The 12,600-nt window shown below is 35.7% G+C and overlaps 3 protein-coding genes across 5 annotated transcripts; 1 reads left to right on the forward strand and 2 right to left on the reverse strand.

Moving 5' to 3' along the window:
* Window positions 1-3,037: 3,037 nt before the first annotated feature.
* Window positions 3,038-3,907, reverse strand: LOC130462921 (putative cysteine-rich repeat secretory protein 7). The gene has a single exon (XM_056831907.1). It carries the CDS (start codon window positions 3,905-3,907, stop codon window positions 3,038-3,040), a length of 870 nt encoding a protein of 289 aa, XP_056687885.1.
* Window positions 3,908-6,712: 2,805 nt separating this feature from the next.
* LOC130464303 (ATP-dependent DNA helicase Q-like SIM) lies at window positions 6,713-8,786 on the forward strand. 3 transcript variants are annotated; one of them, XM_056833814.1, is made up of 4 exons: window positions 6,713-7,511; window positions 8,052-8,230; window positions 8,339-8,558; window positions 8,650-8,786. In XM_056833814.1, exons 2-4 carry the CDS (start codon window positions 8,167-8,169, stop codon window positions 8,741-8,743), a joined length of 378 nt encoding a protein of 125 aa, XP_056689792.1. In that variant the 5' UTR covers window positions 6,713-7,511; window positions 8,052-8,166; the 3' UTR covers window positions 8,744-8,786. The 3 variants fall into 3 exon arrangements, with proteins under 3 accessions (XP_056689792.1, XP_056689791.1, XP_056689790.1); XM_056833813.1 differs by having other exon boundaries at window positions 6,714-7,511; window positions 8,063-8,230; XM_056833812.1 differs by having other exon boundaries at window positions 6,716-7,511; window positions 7,935-8,230.
* A 2,085-nt stretch (window positions 8,787-10,871) lies between these two features.
* LOC110798019 (deoxyhypusine synthase-like) lies at window positions 10,872-12,465 on the reverse strand. Its single transcript, XM_022003148.2, has 3 exons — window positions 12,268-12,465; window positions 12,016-12,198; window positions 10,872-10,988 (listed from the first exon to the last, which is right to left on the reverse strand). Exons 1-3 carry the CDS (start codon window positions 12,463-12,465, stop codon window positions 10,872-10,874), a joined length of 498 nt encoding a protein of 165 aa, XP_021858840.2.
* Between the last annotated feature and the right edge of the window lie 135 nt (window positions 12,466-12,600).

A 12,600-nucleotide genomic window follows, 5' to 3' on the forward strand; every position in this document is an offset into this window, starting at 1 on the left:
AAGATTTTTACTGTTATTATTTTCATAAAGATTAAGACAAAAGTAGAGAAGTTGGTTAAATATAATAAAATATGGACAAAATAAGAGAAATGTGTAAAAATGTGGTTTGGTATAAGAAAAAAATGAATAAAGTAACCAATTGTCTGTTGATTCAGTGGTGATTGGGGCTGAACTTGGTAGGGAGAACCCGTGTTCGATCCCTCGCAACAACAATTGGGAGGGGACTGGAACCTATCCACCCAGAACTCGCCCCGAATCCAGATTAGCCTTAAGAGTGAACCGGGTGCTAACACAAAAAAAAATGAATAAAGTAAGAGAAAGTTAGTGAGAAAATGTAAATTTTATGGTGTAAGAGGGGACTGGAACCTATCCACCCATAACTCGCACCGAATCCAGATTAGCCTTAAGAGTGAACCGGGTGCTAACACCAAAAAAAATGAATAAAGTAAGAGAAAGTTAGTGAGAAAATGTAAATTTTATGGTGTAAGAGGGGACTGGAACCTATCCACCCAGAACTCGCACCGAATCCGGATTAGCTTAAGGGTGAACCGGGTGCTAACACCAAAAAAAAAAAAGTAAGAGAAATTTAATGAGAAAATGTAAATTTTGTGGTATAAGAGGGAGGGGTAAAAGTAATAAATTTTTATTTCCAAAAATAGAATAAAACAAAGCGTAAATAACATTATAAAACAGATTAAAACGAAAGTGTAAAGATCATTTTGAAACGGAGAAAGTATTATGTACTTGATAAAGCTTGGACCATTACTTCTCAGGGACAATCACAAATCACAATAACAGCAAGTTGTTAAATATTCAGTTGCCTTTTGTTGACTACAACTGCCATCTAGCTAGTTTAGGATTTACTCTTTTGATAGGTTTTGTTTGATTCTTAGTTTGTTGTTGACTTGTGGTCTATATTGTATAATTTTTTGCCCAAAAAAAATGCTTACTGCTTAGCTTCAATAAATGAATTTGAGTTTGACACTTCAATTCTATTAGAGTCTGCCAAAAACCATGTCAAAGTGATCATAATAGATTTAATGAACATTTGATTTGTACTATGGACGCACTAACCGGTCTAACCCTACATAAAGATGTGAACATGCATACGTCCGGTAGCCAATTGACAACTCTTATCCCACCTTTTCAGAATTCAGGAATTGAATAGTCTCAAATTTTAGAGTGTCTTTCTCAAAATTGTGCACAATTCAGGAGTATTGTTCTTGTCTTTATTGGTTCCTATTAACGACGGAAAATCCCGGCGCTAAATGTCAATAATCGTTGATTAATGACGGGATTTTTGGCCCTTCGTAATTAGTTTGTCATTAGAGATACAAACTCTTGTTGTGATATTGACTTCCTTTCTTTGTTTACAGATGCAAGCAAGTTAATTAGTCAGCATGTATAAGTGCGAGTTTATTGATCATACTGAACCTAAACTCCAGACTCTAGCTATCACTACAAGAAATTGTACTATTAACGACGGGAAGTCCCGTCGCTAAAGGCGCGAACCCGTCATAAAAGAGGGTCGTCGTTAATGGGAAATCTCGTCGTTAACCCGTCGTAAAAGACAATTGCGACGGTTGTTCCCGTCTTTGTTGGGTTGTTATCCCCGTCGCAAAAGCCCTTTTACGACGGGATTTTTACCTGCCGTTATTAGATTGTCATAAAAGATACAAATTTTTGAAGTGTATCACCTAAATTTTCAAAAACACTGAACATTATCACTAGTTAACGGTTTCTATTAGTATATCTGTCAAGTATGATCCACTCTGAAAATATAGGCGGGGATTTATAGACATTTTTAGTTTTGGATAAAAGATAAATGGTAGCTCAGATGTTGCGTGGAATTTTCAAAAAGTGGTGCCGTTATCAGTTATCGTTCGATTATTTTGGAATGTTACTACTCGAATCATTTGGAACATATATAGTCACAATCACAGCAAGTTGATAAATATATATTGAGTAGCCTTTTGTTGACTAGACTAGAGATGAAGCTTAATATCAGAGTCAGTCACACGGACTATCATTTCAATTCAATGACACTTATTGGGCTTCTCTTGTAGAAAATGTGCTCAAGGCCCAATAAATAACTCTCGATTTTGTTGGCCCAAGAGGGGCACACAAAATGACACAACCCAACCCATTAAACGTAGTTTTTTATTCCGTCTAATTAGTCTATTCTACTTGCCAAAAAAAAGTATAGTAACAAATATTTCACTATAAGAATTTGTATCATAATGACACCCCAATAACGACAGGTTCAAAATCCGTCGCAAATGCCTTTTGCGACGAGGTTAACAATGAAATAAAGACGGAACAATTGTCGCAAATGCCTTTTACGACGGGCTAACGACGAAATTTTCCATCAATAACGACCCCCTTTTATGACAAGTTCGCTACAAGAAATTCCACCACTATTGGCCTTTAGCGGCTGTATTTCCCGTCGTTAATGATACATTTTCATGTAGTGTGATACCTCGTACATTTAAGCATTGAATACGGCTATACGAGTAGTAGTTACATAAGTAAAGACGACACACTTACTCAGGGGAGTTTAGGGGTGGTGCAAGGCCGGTGAGCGACGGAACGAAGTCCAAAATTTAAGATATAATATAATTCGTTTCCTAAGCATAAGCAAAAATAAAACTAGAGTAATGATTAATGTATTTTTGTGTAATACGCAAAATCTTGGATTCGGATCCATTTGAAAAATTACACAGTGCCCTATAATCATGGTTGACATTGTAGCCTCGGCACTATATGTAGACCTTACCTTGGTCTTATTATTGTGCACTATGGTACTTAGCTTGTAGCTACTATTTATGTGAATCCTACATCGATAATTCGGCTATACCTCATTTTTATTAAGATAAAGTTTTAGGTGTGTCAAAAAATTCTTCGTTCACTTCGATAGGAGATAGGACATTCATCGATAACAAAATTACTCACACGGACCAACAAGGCAAACATTTAAGAATATGTATTTTACTAATTAAGTATAACTAATTCGAGAAAATAAATGTACAAGAAAAGTTCACAAAAATGAGAAGTACATGGTAAGTAACAAGAAAAATGTCATGTGAATATAACTAGGTAGAAAACCTCGGTTCGCTACGCCAAAAAAAGACTGATTATTGTACTTCATCAAACAATTAGCATGGATAAGAAGACCACCTTGAGAACCATTACAACAATCTGGAATACGAGAATACAGTTCCCTTAAGCAGTTACCGCAATCCATCGGAGATATATCCGCCGTACATTGAACCAACACGTAGATCTTCTCACGAGATCCCGTCACCTCAACCACCCTTGTCGCGAAATTAGTCTTATCCCAATTATTTCCATTACCAGCTTCGATAATGAGTCCTTGTACTGTATTCGACAACGTCTCGTTGTATTGTCGATAGTCCGACACCGACACATTTTCCCCTATGGAGTTGTGGCTGAACACAAGCCCTTCTTCATACACCGCAAATTTAGGGGTGTTTGCGTAACGTACCATGCACCAAAGAAACCGACCAAACCCTATGCATTCCGAGTTGTCGATCTCTAACGCCGACATGAAATTTGTTAAGTTTACTAAACAATTGTGACATTGTCGAACACTTAAGTCACCTCGACAGAGATAAGAACCGTACGCCCTATCGGAAACCCTACCCACCGAGGTGTTGAGGAACGTTAACGGTGGATGCAACGAGGAAGACTCGTATCCAAGAACCGATAGAAGTAGATGAACATTGTTTTGGAATTCGAGGTTTTTAGAATTGTTCTTCTTGGTGGAGTTTCCATAGCAAACACTACTAACACCATCGAAGTCTTCTTCTTCGGCCGCATTGAGGATCAAACCGGGACCCGAGCATATAAGAGTAGTGATAAGGAAGAGAGGTATTGCCCAAGCCATGGTTGCTCAACATGAACTTGGGCTATTTTTTTGTTTAAGAGGAAAAAAGTCAACTCTTAGAAAAGAAATTTGTTGTAGAGAATACATGAATGAACGTGAATCTTTCATAATGTAGGATTTTGCATGTGCTTGATCTGCGCAATATGTATCAAAATTTGCTGGTTTCCGACAAATGACAATCAAAGCAATGTTTAATTTATAGTACTAATTAATACTCCCTAATAGTTAATCAGATCGGATCTTACTGAATACACCGATCCGTAATAATTTGGGTGCTAATTGATGCTAATTAATTAATCATGTCAATGAGTATATATTTCAACATCCTTAGCACGTAACATGATGCATGTTCCAAGATTATTTGTCTTTCCCAAAAGGGAAAGTAGGAAAAGGGATACATTGTATTCGTATAAAATAATGTATGTGCTAGCTATAAAATTAATTTTTAAATATTAAATTATTTTGTTTAGCTTAAACTCACTGTATGTAGAATGATTCCATTCTTGATCGAGAATGCAATACTTACTAAAAAAACAATCTCATAATGACCGGCTCAAATCCAGTCTCTTTTGTGAAAAATCTACGACAAGATATTCGGACTTGTCATAACCTAGTCTAAAAATATAATAAATCAAATAATTAACATGATATTTACGATGGGGTAATCAATTATAATGGTCCCCTAACACAACGAGCTTGTGATGGGTAATTTCGTTATAATTGTTCTTTTAAGGTCATTAATAATAATTTTTACCGTAGCGAGTGAAAGGTGAAAAATAATTTTTGAGCATATGAGGTTAGAAAGCGAAGAAATGTTTCCAATCCATAGCTGCCTTCACTACAAAAATTGAACTATTAACGAAGGGAAATTCCGTCGATAAAGGCCAATAATGTTGATTAATGACGGAATTTTCTGTCGCGAACCCGTTATAAAAGGGGCCCGTCATTAATGGAAAATCCCGTTGTTAATTCGTCGTAAAAGACATTTGCGACGATTGTTCCCGTCTTTGTTTGGTTGTTAGCCCCGTCGTAAAAGGCTTTTGCGACAGACTTTTTAACCCGTTGTAATTAGGTTGTCGTTAAAGACACAAATTTTTGTAGTGCTTGACAGAAAAAATGTTTATAAAAGTACTCCCTCTATATTTATTTAAGAGATACACTTGTCTTTTACGGCCGTATTTATTTAAGAGATACACTTGCCATTTTTAGTAACTTATCAACCCCACCATCTAATTAAATAATCTATCTACACCCCACCCCATCCCCACTCCCTAAAATGACATGGTCCGCACTTGTTTTACTTATTAAAGTATCTACCAAACCCCACTTGTTTTATTACTTTAACTATTCAATTTTTCTTCTTAATACCCGTGCCCGGCCAAGTGTATCTATTGAATAAATACGGAGAGAGTAATTCGATCTAACAAGCCTGGAACAGAGGAGTACGTGACTTGCAAATGACTTTCGTATTGTCTGCCATGTGTACCGTATCTATTTGGCAGGATATGTTGATCACAAATTCCGAAGGACATACCATATAGCAATTTCTACGTTGCATTAAAAATAAAAATAAAAATAAAAATAAAAATAAAACCTTGTGCAATATTTATTGATGAAGTATTATTTTCAAAAACCAAATGCTCAATATTATCATATTACAGTACAGTTTTTTTTGGGCATCTTAATACGTACTCCCTCTGTCCCTTAATACTCGACCTGTTTTGATCGGACACGCTTGTCAATGCACAACTTTGACCACAAATTTCTTAAACTACATATTATAAAAACTTATAAAAATATTAATATTTTGAAAATATATATTAAGATGAAGGCAACAATATATTATATACTAACATTTGTTTTCATATATTATAAATAAAATAAAGTAATTATGTGAATAGTGCAAAAAGTCAAAACAGATCGAGTATTAAGGGACGGAGGGTGTAGTAATTTTTATGCCAACTTTAAGTGCTAAAATGCTCAATATTTTCCTAAAATTCCCAGCCAGTCAAAATGTAATAAAATATTAAAATGCGGAGAGAGTACTAAAGAGCTAATAATCAAACCAAAAAAAAAATTCCTCTCTATTTCTATAACTCTTTATCTTGGTTGTTAAGTTAATCCTATAAGGGAAATTTGGGGTCTACATAAAAAGACTAAAATACTCTATTTTATTTTTTGGATAAAACGAGTTACTCTACTTAAATTCCTAACTAAATTACGTACATATACAAAAAATTAGCAGTTTTAGAAAGACTGGACACAAAGGACAAATTGAAGCAGTTTGGGGTCTCCGTGGATGACTTGTGCTTACTATGTGGTTTAGAAATTGAGAATCATTGTCATTTGTTTTTTGGATGTCAGTACAGTTCAAGATGTTGGAACCAGATTGCTGGTTGTTTACACATCAGTTCAACCATCAGAAGCCTGCCTCAGCTGATCAGATGGATTCATAGGAGGAATATCACTAAGTTCAGAAAAGGGGTGTTTTACACCTTTGTCTGGTGCACAGTGTATCACATTTGGAAAGAGAGAAACAATGCTATGTAAAAGGAATAGTCAGATTAGTTGTATTGATAGATTGTGCAGCCTTGTAAACCATACTGCTAGCAATATGATACAGTCAGTCTTACCTAGAGCAATAAGCTCAAGGGATCATACACTACTAGAAAAAAGCTTTATAACGACGAACTTATTTGTCGTAATAGGTCCAAAAAGTGGTCGTTAAAACCTTTAACGACAAACTAAGTTCGTCGTTGGTTTTGTCGTAACAGGCACTAGTGGAAAAACAATCATTTGCATCACCATATTTGCCTCGCACATTTAAACATGTGACGCAATTGACAGTTTTAAGCATTAAAATTAGTCATTTGCGTCGCAGAATTACTAATCTGCGACGCAGATGACTCTAAGATGTTCTTAAAGTCATTTGCGTCGCAGATTAATAATAATGCGACGCAAAATATTACCTCCTTTGCGTCGCAGAATTACTAATCTGCGACGCAGATGACTCTTAGAGTCATCTGCGTCGCAGATTTACTAATCGGCGACGCAAAGGAGGTAAAAAATTTTCGGTTTCTAATTAAAATTTAATTATTACCTTTTCCTTTTCTTTTTTAATTTGGTGCGACGCCCTGCTCCCATTCCCTTTCTCCCTCATACATTTCCTGCCTCCCCAAACTCTTTCTCTCTCATAATTTCCAGATCTCCATTGTTGAAATTCCAAAGCTTCTCTGTCTCTCCTTCAGAATCAGTATCGAGCTTTCCCTTCAAAGTCTCCTCTCACCAAATCATCCCAATATCTCAAATTTGTTTTAAAATTCAAGCTTAGCGAATACGAAGGAGGCAAACCCAGATCTGAAAGCGATGACGTCTTCAGCCGGATTTCAAGCCGCATTCTCTGCAAACTCCAGCTCTGAGGTGGATGACTCGGCGGCGACTCATCTGGGTGCGGTGGAAGTGGGGCTGAGTTTTTGGGGAATCTGTTGAGTCGACTCAGACCGAGTTGGTCCCGAGTTACACCGCCATAACAACGCCGAAGTGTTGGTGCTGGAGTTTCGGTTTTTATCGCCACCGACCTTGAATACCTTGTTTCGATCTAAAGGTATTTTCTCTCTCCCTACCGTGATTTCCATGTTTAATTAATTTTGCAACTTTTTCATATTGTTTTGATGAATCTAGGGCTTAATTATGTTAGTTAGTTGGTGATTTTGAGTATTTATTTTACGATTGTTTGAACTCTTCATTTTAGGATTTTGATTTCAGATGTTGTAGTTTGTTATTGATTATGTCGAATCTGTTTAGGATTTTGATTTTGATTTTAGGATTTTGATTTCAGATGAATCTAAATTTTGATTGTTTGAACCCTAGATTTTGATTTTGATTTTAGGATTTTGATTATGTCGAACTCTTAAAAGAGATTCATTAACTAGCTAAGACAATATCATGAAACATATAGTCCATCCAGTTGAAAAAATTCAGTAAGATTTACCTTTGGATTTTTTTCTTTGTCTACCATGATTGCTAGGCAACCCTGCAGTAGAAGCAAGAACTTAATAGACACACATATGCCACATATATGACAGAAAAAACAACTAATTTAGTCTTTTGGAACCTTGAAGAAATCTTCGCTGACATCTTACAGTCTGAACTCAGCCCATAGAACAGTAGAGGATGTAGAACTTGGACCAGACTGGGACCAGAAAGCCAACAGCCTGCTGCGTAAACATTTTGGGTACTCCGGGTTGAAAAGTTTTCAAATGGAAGCTCTTGGTGCTTGGTTTTCTCAGCAAGACTGTCTTGTTCTTGCAGCAACATGGTCTGGTATTTATTTTCTGATTCTTATTCTCCCTTTTCTGTGCATTTCTTCTTGAATCCTTTGTACAATGTATATACTGTGTCAATGTTTTTGAGGCTTTAATGTTTCTACAGGGAAATCTCTGTGCTTTCAGCTACCTGCGCTTTTGACAAGGAAGGTCGTGGTCGTGATTTCTCCATTGATAAGCTTGATGCATGACCAGTGCTTAAAGCTATCAAAACATGGCATCTCTGCATGTTTCCTTGGATCAGGACAACCAGATAACACCGTTGAGAAGAAAGCAATGAACGGCATGTATTCCGTTGTATACGTTTGCCTCGAAACACTGCTTAGGTGAACACATTTGTACATCATCTGGTATTGCTTGTAGTTTGAATTGTTTCTAAATGCCCTGATGTTGTCACTTGGGACTGTATGATGTCAGCTTTCACTGTCTGATGAGGTGTATAATGCATACTAATAAGTCCACTTCAGAGGCTTGCGGAGAACCGTGGAATAGCTTTATTTGCCATCGATGAAGTACATTGTGTTTCAAAATGGGGACATGACTTTAGACCTGATTACAGGTTTCACCCTTGCTCACCTTGGATGTCTTATGTTTGAAATGTTCAGTTGCTTATCCAATGATACATGTTTTTCACATTGCCATTTTGTGCATACAATAAATAACAGCTCGTGTGTTTGATTATTGTGAGGTCTAAGTTCAAATTTTAATGTTCTGTGGTTGATTCCCCAATTCTTGCTAGCGTTTATTACTTTTTCTGAAATGTTCCCATATAATTGAGGTTTAATTATTGTTTCCTTATATGAATATAATTGTTCTGAATGCAATTCAAACTGCAAATGGTAGCAAGACTAGCAGACTATTATACCTCCTGTTGAGAGTAGGTTTGGGGTTATGCAACTCTAATGTTTTTCTTTTCTTAATAAGGGTGAATATGTATTGCCTTTGTTGCTAAGAATGTGATTGTTCTGCTATTTTTGTTTGTTTTCTTTGGGCTGATTACATTATGAGCAATGTCGATATTTAGCTAGTTTATTGTAATATTTACTTAAACTTTTATGTTTAAAGTGTAGTTAGGTTATCAACATGTTGGTTGATCTATGGTGAATTTGCCTTTTATTGGGTTGTAAACTGTTTTGACAGGTATATATTAATGTATTATAACATTCCCGGTATTGGGGAGGGTCAAATTACAAAGGAAATATTGTCAAAATTTTCACCTAGTTTACTTTTATTTTTATGCTCTGAATATACTAGTACTGAAAGCTGCTTATTTTATTTAATCTATGGATTAAATAAAATCAGCAGCTCATTTTTTTTAGAATATCCAAAAGTCATTTGCGTCGCACTTTAGCTAATCTGCGACGCAAATGACATTTTTTTTAACATATTGAAAAGTCATTTGCGTCGCACATTTAGCTAATGTGCGTTGCAAATGACATTTTTTTTAACATATTGAAAAGTCATTTGCGTCGCACATTTAGCTAATGTGCGTTGCAAATGACATTTTTTTTAACATATTGAAAAGTCATTTGCGTCGCACATTTAGCTAATGTGCGTTGCAAATGACTTTTCAGCACCATGCCTGAAAAGTTATTTGCGTCGCACATTAGCTAATTGTGCGACGCAAATAAGGTTCATTTGCGTCGCATAAATGTGCGACGCAAATGACTTTTAGTCATTTGCGTCGAGAGCTTTTGCCACGCACGATGTGCGACGCAAATGTGCTTAAAAGTGCGATGCAAATGACCCTTTTTCCACTAGTGAGGTTCCGACGTTATTGGTTTTAACGACGACGTTCGTCGTGAATTTTACACGACAAAATGATAGTTCGTCGTTACTTATTTAACGACAAAATGAACGTTTGTCGTTATGTATTAACGACGATTTGTTTTGTTGTCGTTATAGGTATTTTTTTAATGTCGAACATATAGAGAAGAACGACAAACAATGTTGACGTAAAAAGAGGTTAAATTTGTATTTTGACTTTTCTTGCAACGACAAAATATTTTGTCGTAATCATTATTACACAAAACTAATAGTAGTTTGTCGTTAATGTAAGTATTCTGCAACCTGCTATTTTGTTCAAAATCATAAAAAAATATAATAATAATTTCATTCAGCATAATAAACATTTTATCATATCTGATATATAAAATCAGGTTCAGTGAGTCAAAACAACCATTCTAATAAGATAATCACATGTTCTTACTTAGGTGAAATCTATAACTCTTTTTTCTTAAACTAAAACAAAGAAAAACTACACCAAAGATCATGTGTAAGATCATGTGTAGCTGCTTCCCGTGTTCAAGCATTTGCCATTTCTGATAGGATAGGATCATCAAGCAGTTGACATCAGCATTTCTAATCCTTCTTGTGCAGTAGGAATAGTATCATTAGCCTGTGACAATCTTTAAGATGTATCTTTAAGTTGTATTCCTCCTCGCAAACCTATAACCCAATGCTAGAGACTTGGATTTAACCTTTATGAGACAAAACAAACAACATAAATAAAATGAAAATTACATCCGTAGCAATTGTAGGTAAGTATTATCAAAGTCACCTAAAGAAAGTCAACCCTCAATTCATTCTCTTTGCATTACCATATATCGCCTATTTTCTTGAATTGCTTGATATGCGATTCAATCCTTTCGAGCGTAATTTAGCTCCAGGTAAGGAAAATCACCTTTAAATGTAGGTGGAAGACATTTTATAAGATCTTCTTCTACGCCGCCTGTAGTAGTTACAACAACATCGACCTGAATATAAGCAAATACCAAACTTTTTAGTCAAATACTCCAATCTAAGAGAGTAGGAAAAAAATTAGAATACTAAACTATTTGTTGCATAACATGGTCATGATACTATGATAAAGTACAGAGACGTATAGTGTGTGCAAAACGCAGCTTTCAATTGACAGTTCAAATGGCTGAAAATAGCTAAGAGAAATAATTAATCAATAATTCAAATTAGATAGACTACACAGTATTTTATGCTTCGAATCATGATCAACAGCCACAATTTATGTTTTTGACAGACCTACAGAGTATCAAACCAGAAATTCGGCAAAGAACAGAAAATCAAATCCAAGATTTGTTCAGAGAATTCTACTCTTTTGGTTTCCCCTTGTCTTTTTGTGTTTGAATAACTACTTTCCAAAGTCTGATATTAGTTCATGGAAAGCATTTCGCGAGCAACAAAACTTAAGGAGTGAAGGGTTCCCCTGAAGAAAAAGAAAAACAAACTATATTATTTCATTAACACTACCTCCCAGCAACAAAAGTAATGTGCAGAATGGTTCCTTAGCCCCTCCTTTAACTAAATTTCCTCCCAACTTGTTACCTTATAAACGGATCAAAAACAACAACTCCAACATGTGACAACCATTATTATAGCCATTCTAAGTCTTTCTGGCATCACAATGATACAGCCGAACTATAAAGAGCGAGGGAATGTAATTGCGGGTATTTGAATTAATGGCTCACTTCCTGCCTTCTTATCGAACAACAGAAGTTCCCCCTCAAAAAAAATCAAACCACAGAGGTGCAATCTCTGTGCAAGCATGTTATTTTCCATTCTATTGTTTTACGTAAATCTTATACATCTATCCCCTAAACAAGACTACAAGAGCACCCAAGAAAATATTAAGCACTTAATCTACAGAAAGATATAGCTGGAAGTCTGGAACAGCCAAGTCCACATCTCTTTTCATGTTCAAATGAGAAAAAACAGGAATTTTTTTTTTTAAAACAAAGCATATTAGAAAAACTTTGAAGGTTATCTCACCATATGATGAACAAGATATCGTACATTGTCACGGAAACTGGAAGAGATAAGATTCGACGTAAAATCTAAGAATATTTTGCACCTCACAGACTCCCTAAAAACATGATTCCTCTCTTCTTCCCTGCAATCTTCAGCTGCTATTTCATTTGCCAGTCGCCAATCTAGCTTTGAACCACGAAACACCTAAAACCAACACGATACAAAAACAAGCAGACGCGTAAAACTGTATTTCACACTAAAACTCTAGCTTACCATTTCATTAACAGCATCAATAGCTTCTCCGAGATTCGATGCTTGGAAACTGGTGGAGACCAACGATTTAAAAATCTGGGGATAGTTAACTCCTTGATTAAAATCATAACCCTCAATCTTAATACATTTCCCTTCTAGGGTTTCTGACTCCTTGAACACCACGGAGCGAACCGACGGTAAAATATTATCATCACCCATATTTCTACACCTAATTCAAATCTACCACCACAAAAACGAGTACATTTATACAATCAATGATTCTCACTACAATTACATATTCAAAAATACGTAAAGGGACACTCAAGTAACATTAATCTTTCCTTTAACCGGAGT

Source organism: Spinacia oleracea, chromosome 6 (assembly GCF_020520425.1).
Source record: "Spinacia oleracea cultivar Varoflay chromosome 6, BTI_SOV_V1, whole genome shotgun sequence".
Classification (NCBI taxonomy): Eukaryota; Viridiplantae; Streptophyta; class Magnoliopsida; order Caryophyllales; family Amaranthaceae; genus Spinacia; species Spinacia oleracea.